The 15,689-nt window shown below is 37.2% G+C and overlaps 1 protein-coding gene across 1 annotated transcript in view; it reads left to right on the top strand.

The window, feature by feature from the left end:
* Nucleotides 1-15,689, top strand: part of Dpy19l3 (dpy-19 like C-mannosyltransferase 3) — an 81,012-nt gene that overhangs the window by 31,348 nt on the left and 33,975 nt on the right. Inside the window, exons 4-7 of the mRNA XM_048791265.1 lie at nucleotides 3,619-3,740; nucleotides 4,336-4,481; nucleotides 6,155-6,278; nucleotides 6,818-6,952. Of these exons, the coding sequence (XP_048647222.1) occupies nucleotides 3,619-3,740; nucleotides 4,336-4,481; nucleotides 6,155-6,278; nucleotides 6,818-6,952 (527 nt within the window). The remainder of the gene's footprint in view (nucleotides 1-3,618; nucleotides 3,741-4,335; nucleotides 4,482-6,154; nucleotides 6,279-6,817; nucleotides 6,953-15,689) is intronic.

Here is a 15,689-nt window from a genome sequence, read left to right as displayed (position 1 = left end):
TTTTTTTTTTTTTTTTTTTTTTTTTTTTTTTTTTTTTTTTTTTTTTTTTTTTTTTTTTTTTTTTGTACTAGGAGTTGAACCCAGAGGCTCTTTACCACCGAGCCACATCTAGGGCCTATTCATTATTTATTTATTTATTTTTGAGTCAGGGTCTCACTAAATTGCTGAGGCTGTCCTTGAACTTGTGACCTTCCTGCCTCAGCCTTCTGCATTGTGGAGATTACAGGCATCTGCCACCACACTCAGCTTAGAATGAGTTACCTTTCTAGCAGCCAGTTAAGATTTTGTTTGTTTAAGAAATTTGTGGATTTTTAATATAATATTGATGTGTTTTGATGCTCAGCCACCTTCTTGTATTCACATTGCTCAATCTGTTGTAGTTTAGGGTGCTCTTCGGATTGCCTGCTGTCTTTTTGACATGACCACCCGTGGTCTCTGACAACTCCCTTGCTTTTGAGGAGCATGACAAAATATTTGAGGCCCATTTTGTATATTTTCTACCCCTGATCTAGAATCAGCTCTTTCTCCAAGGAGCTCTAGTTCCTTCTGTTTAAAGACTTTAACTTTTGTGTTGGGAGCATTTATTGTTACTAGATTGGTCTTTATTTCCAGTCCTTTGTAGTGAGCAGAGAGCTAGGAAGTATGATTTTTTTTCCTAAGAGAAAATATGAATATAACTATTTTCAGAGCAAAGTTATGATAACAATTTTTTTTTTTATGATCCTGGGGATTAAATCCAGGGCCTTGCACATGTGAGGCAAGCACTCTACCAACTGAGCCATATCCCCAGCCTCAACAATTTGTATTTTTTAATTTCATATTTATATCTTTTCTTAAAGTGAAATTTTTGATTCCTTACAACATTAATGTTATCACTTACATGCTATATGTAAATATATAGGTACACACACACACATATGATTTTCAAAATGACAATAATATTGCTACTAACAGTATGATTACCTGAAAACAGTTTAAGCTGTCTGTATTTTCTTCTTACCTTAGGATTGAAGCTACCTAGGGATACACAGTCACATTCCTTTGTTTTTCAAATCACCTGAAAGAGCTCTGTCTGCATGACCAAGCCACTAGCTCTTATTTGTTTTATCTTGTTTTTGTTTTTTTTAGGAATTGTGTTATAAAATTTTTATTTATTATTTTTAACTTATTTTAAAAAAATATTTACAAAGTTTCAAACTCAAAATGATAAACAGAGACCCTTTTATTTGTTTGTTTGTTTGTTTGCTTTTTGGTGGTGGTGCTGGGGATAGAGCCCAGGGCTTTGTGCATGTGAGGTGGGCACTCTGCCACTGAGCTACACTCCAGCCTTAATCTTTTTTATTAGTTTTCTATTTATTCTTCTGTTAATGCTTTAAGTTACTTGAATATGTTCATATTTCTCTCTTTGTTACAGAAAATCTGCTTACTATATACATTGTCTCCTATTTTGCTTTTTCCACCTTTACAAAGATCTTGAAGATCATTCTGTAGTAGAGTATAAAGATGCTCCTTTGTATGGATAGATATGAATTATAAAAGTGATCTCCTTTATTAGTCTGCTTGGGCTGCTATAACAAAATACCATAGACTGGGTATACCATAGATTTCAGCCACAGAAATCTCTTCTCTCACAGTTCTAGAAGTCTGGAAGTCGGGATCAGGGTGCTGGTCAGGTTCTGGTGAAGACTGTCCTCCAGACTTGCAGAAGGCAAACTCTCTGGTGTCCCTTTTTTTTAAGGACAATAAAACTCTCTGTGTCCCTTTTTTTTAAGGCCCTGCCCTTTGACATACGAATTTTGCAGGGACCCCAACATCTAACAGTCTTGCTTTAGTATTCTAGGTCTACCATAAAAATGCCACAGACTGTGTAGTTTAAACAAGTTCATTTCTCTCCATACTGGAGACAAGGTGCCATTAGGGTTGGTTTCTTTTTTCTTTTTTTTTTTTTTTTTTTTTTTTGTAGTAGGAATGGAACCCAGGGGCACTGAGCCATTTCTCTATCCCTTTTTAATTTGAAAGAGAATCTCATAAGTTGCTTAGGCCTTTGCTGAATTGCTGAGGCTGGCCTTGAATTCACAATCCCCCTGCTTCAGCCTCCCTAACTAAACATTTGGGATTACAGGTGGTTCCACCATGTCTGGCAGGGAGTAAAGCCTCTCTTCCTTGGTTTTAAAGGCCCATTCCAGTTCTTGTACTCACATATGCCTTCCTCTATGCACGCAGGGGAAAAGTGTGTGTGAGATGGAAAGCAAGCTGTCTATACCTCTTCCTCTAAGGACACCAACCTTTCAGACTAAGTCCCCACCCTTATGACCTCACTTAACTTTTTTTTAAATATATATTTATTTTTTAAGTGTAGATGGACACAACACAATGCCTTTATTTTTATGTGGTGCTGAGGATCGCCCGTGCTAGGCGATCGCTCTACCACTGAGCCACGATCCCAGCCCCTCACTTAACTTTGATTACATCATAGAGGCCCTCCCTTTCCAAATACAGTCACACTGGGGGTTAGGGCTTCAACATATGAAATCAACAGGAACATGGTTTCATCCCCAACACCTCCTGTCAGTGGGCACTTGGGTCATTTCTGATTCTTTACTGTTAAAGACGGTTGTGCATGAATGACCTTGTGCCCATGTAATTTTGTGTTTTTGCCAGTCTGTCTTTGGAATTGATTCCTAGCTACGGGCTTCCCAGATCAAAGGACAAATACACATTATTTTGTTGTGTGTTGCAAAATTCTTCATAGAGATAATCCCATTTTGCGCTGCATTGCAGTGTGGGAGAGTCAACTTCCTTAAAACCTCACTAACACAGTAGATTGTCAAAGATCTTGATTTTTGCCAAGCTGATAGGTGAGAAATGGTATCTCAGTGCAGTTTTAATTTGCACTCTTTTAATAGGAGCAAGGTTGAGCATCTTTTCCTGGACTAAAGGACGGTAGGCAGGTTTTCTTCTGGGAATCATCTACTCATACCTTATGTTAGTCAGCTCCGTTTCAGTAGCAAATGACTTCAGGGTAACCATGGATTTCTATAACAACGGGTTTGTTTCTTGCTCCCATTGCATGTGCTGAGAGGCAGCAGTAGCTCTGCTCTCCCCCACGTATCTCTCAGTCCAGCCTCTTTTGGAACATGCCAGGGTCTTGGTAGAGGGAAAGAGCAAGAGCTGGTGGAAACACACGTCCCCTCTTAGAGCCTCTGCTCAGACACGGCATGTGTCACATCTGCTGACATGCCAGGGGACTGGGAGAGTCAAATGGCCCAGCCCATCCCAGGGAGTGCTGCACGTCACATGTAAGAGGGTGTGCAAGGTGTAAAATCCTCTTACCTGAACTTCTGTAGAAAAAAAAATGTGTCTTCTTTTTTCATTGCAATCACAACAGTTGTTTGAGGGGTTTTTTTGTCATAAATTTTTTAATGTACTATGTTTGCATAAATGTTTACATCTTGTCTAACACATGTGAAGCTATTTGAGGGTAGGACAATTTTCTTGCTTACCATTACAACCCCAATGCCCACCACATTCTCTGATACATTCTAAAGAATATAGGATAATTTTGAACGGATGAACAATTATAACTTTTTTCTCTGAATTTTCCAATATCATTCTTAGGTTTTCGTGGCTTAATTTATGATAATAAAACTGAATCTATGAGGACAATTAACCTTCTTCAACGAATGAATATTTACCAAGAGGTTTTTCTCAGTATTTTATATAGAGTTCTACCCATACAGGTATGTCATATCCTGTGACATAGAGTTGTTAATATCAGATGAAAGTCAAAATCCACCATTTTGAATTGAAAGTTTCACCTGTGTTCTTCTAATCTTCAAGTGGTCTGATAGAAAATCAACATCACCCTAATTTTTCTCCATGTATTCTGTGAACTTTACTTTTTGTGTATAATATTGTTGTTTATTTATATTTTGTAAGATTCTTACATATAGATATTTCCTAGTTTATAGCAAAGTTGGAAATATTTTCATTTGGAAATATGTAATCGCTCCTGTTTTATCTTTGAGATTAAAAAAATTGTAAGATTAGCACATCACAATGACTACTTCTCCTGTGAATTAGGCAAAATTGGACAAAGTTAAGTGTAAAGTTGTCTTAAGTATGAAGGCTTAAAAGGGCCATTCTTCCCTCCTCTCCTGAAGGTGGGAAGACCAGTGCTCACACACTTCTGGATGGGAAGGGTGGTCTGGATGGGCTGCAGGGAATTAATGGCAAGCTTCCAAGTACTGAATTTCTCCTGTCATATCTTTTTAAAGGGCAATAAGGTGGGTTGTGGCTTCTCTGACAAACATTTTTTATTGCTCTCTTTAACAGAAATACTTAGAGCCGGTTTATTTTTATATTTACACTTTATTTGGGCTCCAAGCAATCTACGTCACGGCTCTTTACATAACCAGCTGGCTTCTTAGTGGTACCTGGCTGTCAGGAATGCTGGCAGCTTTCTGGTATGTCACAAATAGGTGAGTTGGAATCAGTATGTCTCTCTTCCTTTCCAAAGTGAAAGTAAAAATTGACGTTACTTTATTTCCAGTTCAAAGAAATTTCTTCTGCTGTACTTGGTTGGGAGCATTTTCTCTTTGGTTCACTTAGTGGTTTGCTACATTTTTCTTGCTTGGTAAGATAGGAAGTCTTTTTTACCTATATTTCCAGCTGAGAAACAGAACACTATATTATAGAACAAGGGAAATATCTAATAATTTCAGTTTTATTACCTGTTTGCTATGTGATCAACATTTCTCCAGCCACATATCTCATCTCTCAAAAAGAGTTGTAATAATATCTTTACCATCAGTCGTAATAGGATTATGTCTAGTTCTCAATTAGCAAAGTATAAAGCATAAAGCACTGTACAAAACCACTGGAGCCATATGAAATAGAACTTTAAAAAAAAATCAAGATATATTGAAAAGATACATTGCCTGATCTACAGGAGCAACACGAATATTCAGTAGTGAAATTATAACTTAAGCATGAGTTCTTATACAGATTTTGTTTTGTAATCCTAAGCAAATTACTTTTTTTGTAGCCCTATTGAGTGCTTACTATGCCAGCCATTTTAAAAGGCACTTTATGTGTATTCTGTTAACAACCCTGTAGTATAGGTACTTTTATTGTGTCCTATTTATTTATTTATTTTTGTAGGAGGGATTGAACTCATAGGCACTTAACCACTGAGCCACATCCCCAGCCTTTTTTTGTTTGTTTTTTAATTTTTTTATTTTGAGACAAGATCTCACTAAGTTGCTGAAGCTGGCTTTGAACTCACGATCCTCCTGCCTCAGCCTCCAGAGCTGTTGAGATTACAGGCATGCATCACCATGCCCAACTATTATGCCCATTTTGGAGAAAGGAAATTGAGACTGAGAAGGTCACTTTATACAGGCATACACACAGAGTCGTGTATTGAATGCCTAGTATGTACAGACATGGTTCTTGCTATAAAGTGTGCAAAGATGAACACTTATCTACAATTGCTCTCTAGGAGTTCCCATTCTAGACAGACAAGAAGTTTTTACAAAGTGTTGCCACTGATAAACCAGATGCAGTGGCCTTACACCTGTATTCCCTGTGTCTGGGGAGGCTAAAGCAGGAAGGTCACAAATTCCAGGTCAGCCTTGACAACTTAGTGAAACACCATCTCAATATAAAGAAACAAAAAGGACTAGGAATGTAGCTCACTGGTAGAACGCACCTGGGTTCAATCCCTGGTACTACAAACGAAACAGAACAAAAATTTTGTCAGTGACAAATTGAAGACTCACATATAAAGCACTAAAAACACAGAGAGGCAGAATACACAATGTTGTCTGTCAGCAATAATGCAGTTAGAGAATAAAGTAAGGAGCCGTTAGACATATGCTGCATATTAGGCACGATACTTTCGTGGGACTTTCAGTTCCACCACTTAAATACATACCTTTGGACAGGTTGCTTAAATTTTCTCAGTGCCAATTTTATGTTATGGAGATGCTGATGATTTTAGCTACTTTTAGGACAATTTTAACTATTGAGAGTCAGTTACCAGGATCTAAGTATGATTGTGCTTAATGTAATATATCTTTCACTTTAGAAGATCTTTGGGGAAATTATTGTAAAAACTATCACTTTGGCCACTTGTGTTCTCTTTGTGCAGAATAGATACCACCAGAGTTGAGTTTACCATCCCACTGAGGGAGAACTGGGCACTGCCCTTCTTTGCAATTCAAATAGCAGCGATTACATATTTCCTGAGACCAAACTTGCATTCTCTTTCTGAAGTAAGTTTCTATAAAACTTTATATATTTTTAATTCCCCAATTTTATATAAGAAGCTTTGAAGAATGTGTGATGCCTAGTGTCCCAATCCATGTGAATAGTTCTTATTCCATGACCAAGTTTTTAACTCGAGTTAAATTTTCTTTTTCTGAGCTTTTTCCTACTTTGCAAAGAAAATGTTTTCATTTTCTATGTTAAAAATGTACTCTACATAATCTACCCTTAAATAGTTGCAGCAAGCCCACACACACTTTCTGTGAAACTGTCAGAATTTTTAAGCCATTTGCTCTTGAGATGTGATTTGGTGCATTATCGCCTCCATAATAGTGTGGAATACACATACCGTATGTGAATATTTATATGCAGAGTGTCACTTTAGGATATTTAGAGCTTAAATAACAAATGCAAGGGTTTTCAGAGCAACAGTTTATGGTTTTTCTATTTGGTTTATAGAAGATATTGGCTGCTCTTGAGAAAACTTGTCTGCAGGGTTTTTTATTACTAGAGACATGTAAATTATACAAAGGTTTTCTTTTTACAGAGGCTGACACTTCTCGCCATTTTCATATCAACTTTTCTCTTTAGTCTGACATGGCAATTTAATCAATTTATGATGCTGATGCAAGCAGTAGTGCTGTTCATACTGGACTCCTTAGACATGCTGCCAGCTGTGAAGGTAATCTTTGTTTTCTTCCCCTGTGTGTGATTTTCATTGTTTAGTGTTTTATATCACAGGACCAGATGAAAATATGCAAGTACTTAATGACAAAGTTGAAGCTCCTTTTTACATCTAATGTAAATATGCCAGGGTCAATTGAAGCTAAGTAATTTATGCAGCCCAGTTTGACAATCTTAACTTTTATTCTGCTTTTTTTGTGTTAAAAACTAGATCTATTTGGTTCATAAATGCCTAGGTCAATTTTCATCTAGAGATATGATTTATATTTTAGAATATAAGATAGCTCTCTTAAAATTTCTTAGTATGTATCACCTTTTTTTAAAAGGATCCTAATGGGCATATAAGGATTTTTATGTAGCACTAAACTTTTCATAGTAGCATTTGATCAACAGGGGATGTGAATCCCTATTGACTGGCCAAATGTCACATGTGAAATAAGGGAAACCATCTCTATCTTCCATTGTGTGCTGCTTGATCAAATAATTATGAGGTTTGTTGTTTAACCCAGGGGTGCTTAACTACTGAGCCACGTCCCTAGCCATTTTTGTTTTTTATTTTGATTCAGGGTCTTGCTAAGTTGCTTAGGGCCTTGCTAAATTGCGGAGGCTGGTTTTGAACTTGCAATCCTCCTGCCTCAGCCTCCCAATCACTGGGATTATAGGCATGCACCACAGCACCCAGGAATGTGCAGAAATGTTTTAATGTGCTTTGTACATTTTTTAAATTGCTCATAGCTAGTCACTTAAGTATTTCCCAAGTATAATAAAATATTATCTCCAGATCTAAGGAAGCAGTGTGCCCCATTTTGATGTGTTCCCTATCAAAAGAGTTGCAGTAATCTTTGGAAAGTGCCAGGGTCTAAATTAAGAAACATTATAGTCAACTAACAAACCTATGTTGTTAATAGCATAGGCACTACTAATAATGCCCCCAAACCCAGGACATTCTCGGCCCATCCCATGAGGAAGTCACCATCTCACTGGAGAAATAAAGATATGGATATCTAGATCCACTAGAGACCTGAAAGGTGTAGTAGTAGTGAGTGCTGGAAGTCTAGAGGGAAAGTTCTTTTGAGGCAGAAAAGGTTTCACAGAAGTGAGAGGCAAGAGCTGGGCTACAAATGAGAGAATTTAGGTGGGGTGTGAGGGAGCAGGATAGGAAGGTAACATGCAGGGGAAAGCAAGGAGCTTCAGCAGGAGTGTGTGTGTCCACTGCAGTGGGGAGCAGTGACCACCCACACACGCCGGCAAAATGTAGACTGCTGTCATCTTCTGTGGTGGTTCTGCAGTAGGTATTAGAAGCCTAAAACCGTGTTAGTCCTTTCACCGGCACTTCTACCTTGGGAAGTTGGGCCTCTATTTAAATAATCAGCTATATTCATTCTAGTTGTATTGTAATAAGAAAAAGCAGAAAATTACTTACATCAATATCTGCCACAGTCTGGCTGGGCACAAATGCCGCAGTCTGGCTGGGCACACAATCACGAGCCACCACACAGCTTGTAGATTCAAACAGCAACTCTTTATTCCCGAACTCACACCAGCCGTCTACAATCACGTTCTGGGGAAATCCACGTTCTCTGCCCAAATCCACATCCACTGGGCTTCTGTCTCCCCAAAAATACTGTCTGAATCCCGTGAGAACTCAAGGGGAACTCAGGCAGCAGGATACGCCCTATTCCCAGCAGGAATAATCTTAAACCTTAAACGTGGAACCTAAACTGGGAATGCCCTAAACCCGATTATCCTAAACCGGGAACACCCTAATCCGCCCTGGTCCTTGAGCAAGGTCACCTACATTCAATGTCACTGCAAAATGTCCTATTTCCACGAGTCCTTCCACTAAGCAACATGGGGTACGCTGGCAAGGAAATTGTCATACCTACTTAGCTAATGGCTCCCAGCAAATATCAACAGAGAATGGTTAAATGAAGTACGGCATATCTGTATACTAGAGTACTATTTCATCATTAGGTTTCCTTCTTTTGTTTTTAAATAGAACATAGGGAAAGTGAGAAAATATTCTGGAAAAAAAATAAACATTGAAATGCTAACAATTGTTTTTATGGTACGTGTTCTGTATATTCTTTAGTGGAATTTTTTTCCATAGGGAAAAGTATTTCTTATAAAATTAGGAAACAGAACAAAAGGTACTGTTTTTGGCTCCACACACACAATTTAATAAAATAAGCTGACTTATTTTATATTCAATTCTGAACTTTGTTCATCTTTTATATTTGAAACTATATTGGTATTAGAAGTAGTTCTAAGTATCCAATTTTAAGAAGAAACAGTTATTATCATGAAGAGATCCTGATTATAGAACCAAGTTGCTCCTATCTGAGAATAAACTTTAAACTCGGCAAGGGTTTTAACTTCTCAGAACCATAATTTCTTCCTAAATTACAGTCACTTATCTCTAATCATGTCAAACAGGAAGGAGTCAGAGTAATTGGAATAGAAAAAGGCAAGACAGAAGAAGCAGTATCTTAGCACATCAGCTTCTCTTCACAAATGATGGGAAATCTCTTACCAACAGGAGCTCAAGTCTTCAGTCAGCAATGCAAACAAAGCCTTTAAAATTAAAAGCAGAACAGCAAATGCTATTAGTACGTACATACTTTGGTTTCATTAAAGCCTGAAAGATGTGAATTAATGAAGTATAATTAACCTATTATGAAGATAAATACCTAACAGGCAATTTTAAGTTTCCTATATGATTCCAGATGAGGTGGAGTAGACAATCTTCTCCCTATTCCTCCCCAAGGATAGTTTAAAACCCTGGATAGTATACTTGAAACAAAGATAAGAAGAGTTTGAGAAGTAGAGAAAGCAGACTGCCTAGACCCCACAAGACCAAGGAAAACCATGGTAGTGAGTTCCCTGGGTTTCTTTTTGCCTCGTATATATCCCAGACTGGGTACTGGAGAAGTCAGCGACCTGGAGGTAGCAGTGGGCTCAGACAAAAAAGCCTTCCCCAGAAGGAAAAGCTTAGCAAGATACGAAACTTTCAGACATTATCTGGCCTGTTCTAGTCAGATACCACAGACAAAACTGCAGCCCCGTTCCCATCTCAGAGGTTAGTACAAGAACCCAGACTTCTGCCCTCAATCACCTGCAACAAAGCACAACTCGCTTCCCTTCAGGGCTACATCAGAGAAGTATAGTGGGGAGCCAGTCTCTCAAAGACATCTGTAAAGGCCACATGGGGAGCCTGAACTTCAGCCCCTACTTAACAGTCCTAAGATGTCTTTTCCCTTCCTTGCCACAATGGTATCAGAGGAAATCACCAGGGACGCTGAAACTCTTCCATTGCTCTGAGGCAGTGACCCTCCCTCTCCCCACTATCCCTTCCCACATCATCAGTGAAGATCCAGTGAGGAGCAGTGATGAAGCACCCTTCCCTGTCCAGGATGGGGCCAGCAGAAGCCTTGTAGAGAGTCTGGACTGTCTTTCACCTCCACCCAGCTGTAATGAGGCGCCCTTGCCCCTGCACAGTAACACAATGTCGGTGGAGGTCAAGTGGGTGCCTGGACTCATCCCATCAGGAAACAACAGGGCAGCCCTGGTCTCCCCAACTGGCACAGCACTGGCCTGGTGCTATGGCTTGATGTTTGTATACCCCCAGAATTTATATGTTGATGGTTTTAGATGTAGAGCTTTTGGGGGAGAATTAGTTCTGTTGTAAAATCAGCCCAAGGGACTTATTTGCCCACTCCATGAAGACAGAGCAAAATGTCATCAATGAACCAGGAAATGGATCCTCACTAGACGCAAAATCTGCCAATGCCTTAATCTTAGACTTTCCAGACTCCGGAGCTGTAAGAAACAAAAATTTTGTTGTTTATGTGCTGCCTGGTTTATGATATTTTGTTCTCACAGCCCAAGTGGACTCAGACACATGAAGTCAGAGGAGGCTTGCCAAAAATTTAAATAAAATCCACAGTTTCATCATGTAACAGGATACAGTTGAAAATAATTTATTTTACTAAAAAACAGAAAAACGCTGTTCAAAGAGACAATTAACAGATGTCAGTACAAGACACAGAAGTTGAAATTATCTGACAAGGAATTTAAAGCAGTCATCATAACAGGCCTTCATTGAGCAATTACAAACCCACTTGAAGCAAATAAATAGAGGATATAAAAATGAAACACATGGAAATCTTAGAACAGAAAAATTCCAATAACCAAAATTAAAAACTTGATGTATGGGTTTAGCAGCCAAATAAAGTAATCAAAGGAAAGATTCAGTGAACTTGCATAGGACAATTTAGAAATTACCTGCTCTGAACAAGAGAAGGTAGAATAGAAGAAAAATGAAAGTCTTAAATTTATGTATCAGAATCTACGAAGAAATGGAGAAAAAATATAAGGTTGAAAAACATATTTTAAAAAAAAATACTCTTTGAATAAATGGCTGAAAATTCCCCATATTTGGCAAACTATACAATAAACATACAGAATCAAGAAGCTGAGCTAGTGTCAAATTGGATAAACTCAAATAAATACACATCAAGATAAGCCATAATCAGACTTCTGAAGTCTAAGACAAAGAAGAAATCTTGAAAACAGAGGGACAAAAAACGGAACTGTAAACACCAAATCCTGAAGACAGAAAAAAAAGGGAAATAAAGAAATCGAAACATTCTCGATAACAAAAAACTAATGTAATTTGTTGTCATTAGACTTACCCTAAAAGAATGGCTAAAAGAATTCTTGAAACAGAAAAAAAAAATGATAAAAGAAGGAATTTTAGAACATTAGGAAGAAAGAAAAGGCAATGCAAGAAAAGATATGAGAAAATAAAAATTTCTCTTTGAGTTTCTAAAAGTGTGTTTCATCAACTGAGGCAAAAATTATAACATTGTCTTATGTCATTCTCTATGTAGAGGAAATATTTTAAGCAATATATTCTAAATGGGAAGGTTAAAGGGCTTAAATGGAGATGTCTGTGTTTCACTTAAACTGCTAAAATGTTCACATAAATAGATGGTAATAAGTTATGAGTGTAATGTAATATTCAGAACAATCACTAAAACGTTTATACAAATAGATATGCTAAAAAATACCATGAATATCAGGCATGGTGGGACACAGCTATAAACACTACTTGGGAGGCTGAGACAGGAGGATCACAAGTTTGAGGCCAGCCTGAGTAATTTAGTGAGAACCTGTCTCAATATAATAAAAAGGGCTGAGGATGCAGCTCAGAGGTAGAGCACTTGCTTGGCATGCATGGGGTCCTGGATTTAATCCCTAGTACTACCAAAAAAGAAAAAAAAAGCCGTGAATAAATATGATAAATTTCTAAGTATGGGACTGGGGTTGTGGCTCTGTGGCAGGGCACTTTCCTCACACATGTGAGGCACTGGGTTCTATCCTCAGCACCAGATAAAAATAAATAAACAAAATCAAATATTATATCCATGTGTAACTAAAATACTTTTTTTAAAAAAAGTAAGTGATCTAAATGTACTAATTGAAGGAGGTAAGAGAGGGGATTAGAAAAGCATGATCCAACTATTTTCTACCAAAAACTCCCTTTAAACATAACAAGATAGGTTGAGAATAAAAATAGAAAAGATATGTTATGCAAACACTAATCAAAAGAAAGAAGTGGATATATTAGACATCAAATCGAAGAAAATCACTGGGGACAGAGCAAAATATTATATAATGATAAGAGTCAGTGAACCCAGAAGAAACAGCAATTTTAAATGTATATGCACCAAAGAAGAGAACTAACAGAAGCAAAAGCTGTCAGAAGTAAAAGGAGAAATAGAAAAATCCACAGTTAGGAGTTGAGAACTTCAGGCCCCCTCTCAACAGTTAATAGGTAGAACTCAGCAGCACCATCAAGCAACAAAATCTAATAAAAATTGATAGAGGGGCTGGGGTGGTGGCTCAGCTAAAGAGCGCTTGCCTGGCATGTGCAGGGCTCTGGGTTCGAGCCTCAGCACCACATAAATAAAATAAAGGTATTGTGTCCAACTACAACTAAAAAAAAATTTTTTTAAGTTGATTGAGCTTTCCACCCAAGAACAGTAAATACCTGTTTTTTAAATATTCACAGCATACTTACCAACATAGGTTACATACCCTGGGCTGTAAAACAACAAAAATAAAAGGATTGGGGTCATAGAGAATAAAATCTCTAACCACAGTGAATACAAATTAGAAATAGTATAGAAAAAAAACAGGAAGATTTTACCTGGAAACTAAACAACACCTTTCTAAATAGTCTGTGGGTCAAAGCACAAGGCCTCAGTGTATCAGAACTTCTGAGACACATGTCAAGCAATGCTAACAGGGAAAGGAGTTTCTGAGAACTTCTGAGACACATGTCAAGCAATGCTTGCCTTGGAAAGGAGTTTCCCTCAAATCAGTCATCTAAGTCTCACCTTAAAGAAAAAAAATAAGAGCAAAATAAACCCATGCAAGCAGAAGTTAGAAAATAATAAAGAACAGAAAACAATGAAATTTAAAACATAAGAATACAGAATCATTGGAATAAAAAGAGCTAGTTCTTTGGGCTGGTGTTGTGACTCAGTGGTAGAGCGCTTGCCTAGCAGATGCCAGGCCCTGGGTTCGATCTTCAGAATCATATAAAATAAATAAATAAAGGTACTGTGTTCAACTACAATTAAAAAAATAAGTATTTTTTAAAAAGTTCTTTGAAAAGACGGGTTAAAGAACAAGCTCCCAGCAGTGCTCCATAATTGCCATGGAGCTTTAGAAAAATCTTTTAGGGGCTGGGGATATAGCTCAGTTGGTAGAGTGCTCGCCTTGCATTCACATGGCCCTGGATTCAATCCCCAGCACCACACACACACACAAAATAAAAAGTCTTTTAATCTTAACAGATTTTCATAACAGAATTCTGAGTCTCTTTGGTGCTACTCATGTTCTAGCCAGTGTACACAAGTGGTTAGGAACATAAACTCTAGAGCCAATCTGCCTAGGCTCAAAGGAGTCATTTGCAAGACATGTGTGAGTCATTTAGAGCAGCACCTGCCATTTTTATGAATTTTAAACAAATGTTAACTGTCATTATTATGAATGATAATGCATGATCCATTGAAGAAAATTCTAGTTATTCTACACAGGAAGAATATATTATGGCTGCATGTCTCTATATTAAGAGAACCTGTAAAGGAACATCAGATATACCACAGATAATCCAGGACTTTAATACATATATTACTGTTTAATTTTACATTTCTGGCTAATAATAATGTTTCTCTTTAACCTATACTATCATTTTATTTGCAAAATTATAAGATCTTGTTATTACAAAAACTGAACCTTTTTCTAGAAATATGCCCACTTGATATAAAGAGACCTGCCAGCATCAGAAAACATTCTCCAAATAAAAATAGTCCAAAAAAATTTTAAAATATTTATAAATGAGTTGGTATCCATAAATAATTTCTACAAACCAATGAAAAAAGGAAAAAAATAAATAATGAGAAAAGCAAACAAAGGACACCAACACTTCCTAGAAGACACAGCATTAAAAAGAATAAAATACTTAGGAATAAATTTAACAAAGAAATATAAACTTGTACTCTGAAAATTTGAAAGACCTAAATAAATTGGAAAGATGTTCCATGTTCATAGATTGATAGGCTTCCTATGAGGATGGTGGTACTCCCACTCAGAATCTCAAGTGGCCTCCCCAAATCATCTCCAACTTAACAGAAATTGACAAACTGATCCTAAAATTCATATGGAAATGCAAGGGACCCAGAATAGCCAAAACAATCATGAGAAAGTAAAACAAAGTTAAGGGATTCAAACTTGCTCATTTCAGACTTACTGCAAAGCTACAATAAACAAGACAGTGTGATGCTAGCAGAATAGGCATAAATCAGTGTGATAGATTGAGAGACCAGAATAAACCCTTGCCAGATATAATCAATTGTTTTTCTCAATAAGGATGCCAAGATGATCAAATGGAGAAAGAATAGTCACTTCAACAAATGGTGCTAGGATAACTGAATATCCACATGCAAAAGAATAAAGTTGACCCCCTTCCTCTTATTATACACATTCATACAAACTGGATCATAGACCTAAGCAGAAGAGCTACAACTATAGAAGTTTTAAAAGAAAACATAGGAACAACTCTTCATAACATTGGAGTAGTACAGATCTTCTTACATACAGCTCCAAACGCACAAGGGAATTTTAAAAGTAGATTAGACTTCATCAAAATTAAAGACTTGTGCTTCAAAGTGTTCCTAGAAAGTGAAAAGACAGCCCATGGAATGAGGGAGAATATTTTTAAATGTTTTTAGAAGTGCATAATAGTTATGAGTAATAGTGGGGTTCATTTTGACAAAATCATACATGCACAGAATATAATTTGCTCCACTTCAGTTCTCAGGGCTTCCTGTTTCCCACCCTTTCTCCTTTCCCATTCTCCTTCCTCTACTCTACTGGTCTTCCTTGTCTTTATTTATTGTTTTTTTTTTAATTGGTGCTTTATAAACACACATAAAGCTGGAATTCACTGTAGTGTACACACACACACACACACACACACACATGATTTTTGTCAATTTCGTTCTGCAGTTCCTTCCTTTTCCTGTCTCTGGGAGATAATATTGGTGAATTATACATCAGATGAAAGATTTCTAGAGAATATAAAAAACTCTTACATCTCTTTCAACAATAAAATATGGGTAAAGGATTTCTTCAAATAAGATATATAAGTGTCCAATAAACAC

Source organism: Marmota marmota, unplaced genomic scaffold, assembly GCF_001458135.2.
Source record: "Marmota marmota marmota unplaced genomic scaffold, marMar, whole genome shotgun sequence".
Taxonomy (NCBI): domain Eukaryota; kingdom Metazoa; phylum Chordata; class Mammalia; order Rodentia; family Sciuridae; genus Marmota; species Marmota marmota.
Note: the sequence above shows the minus strand (reverse complement) of the source record. Positions and strands in the feature narration are given on the sequence as shown.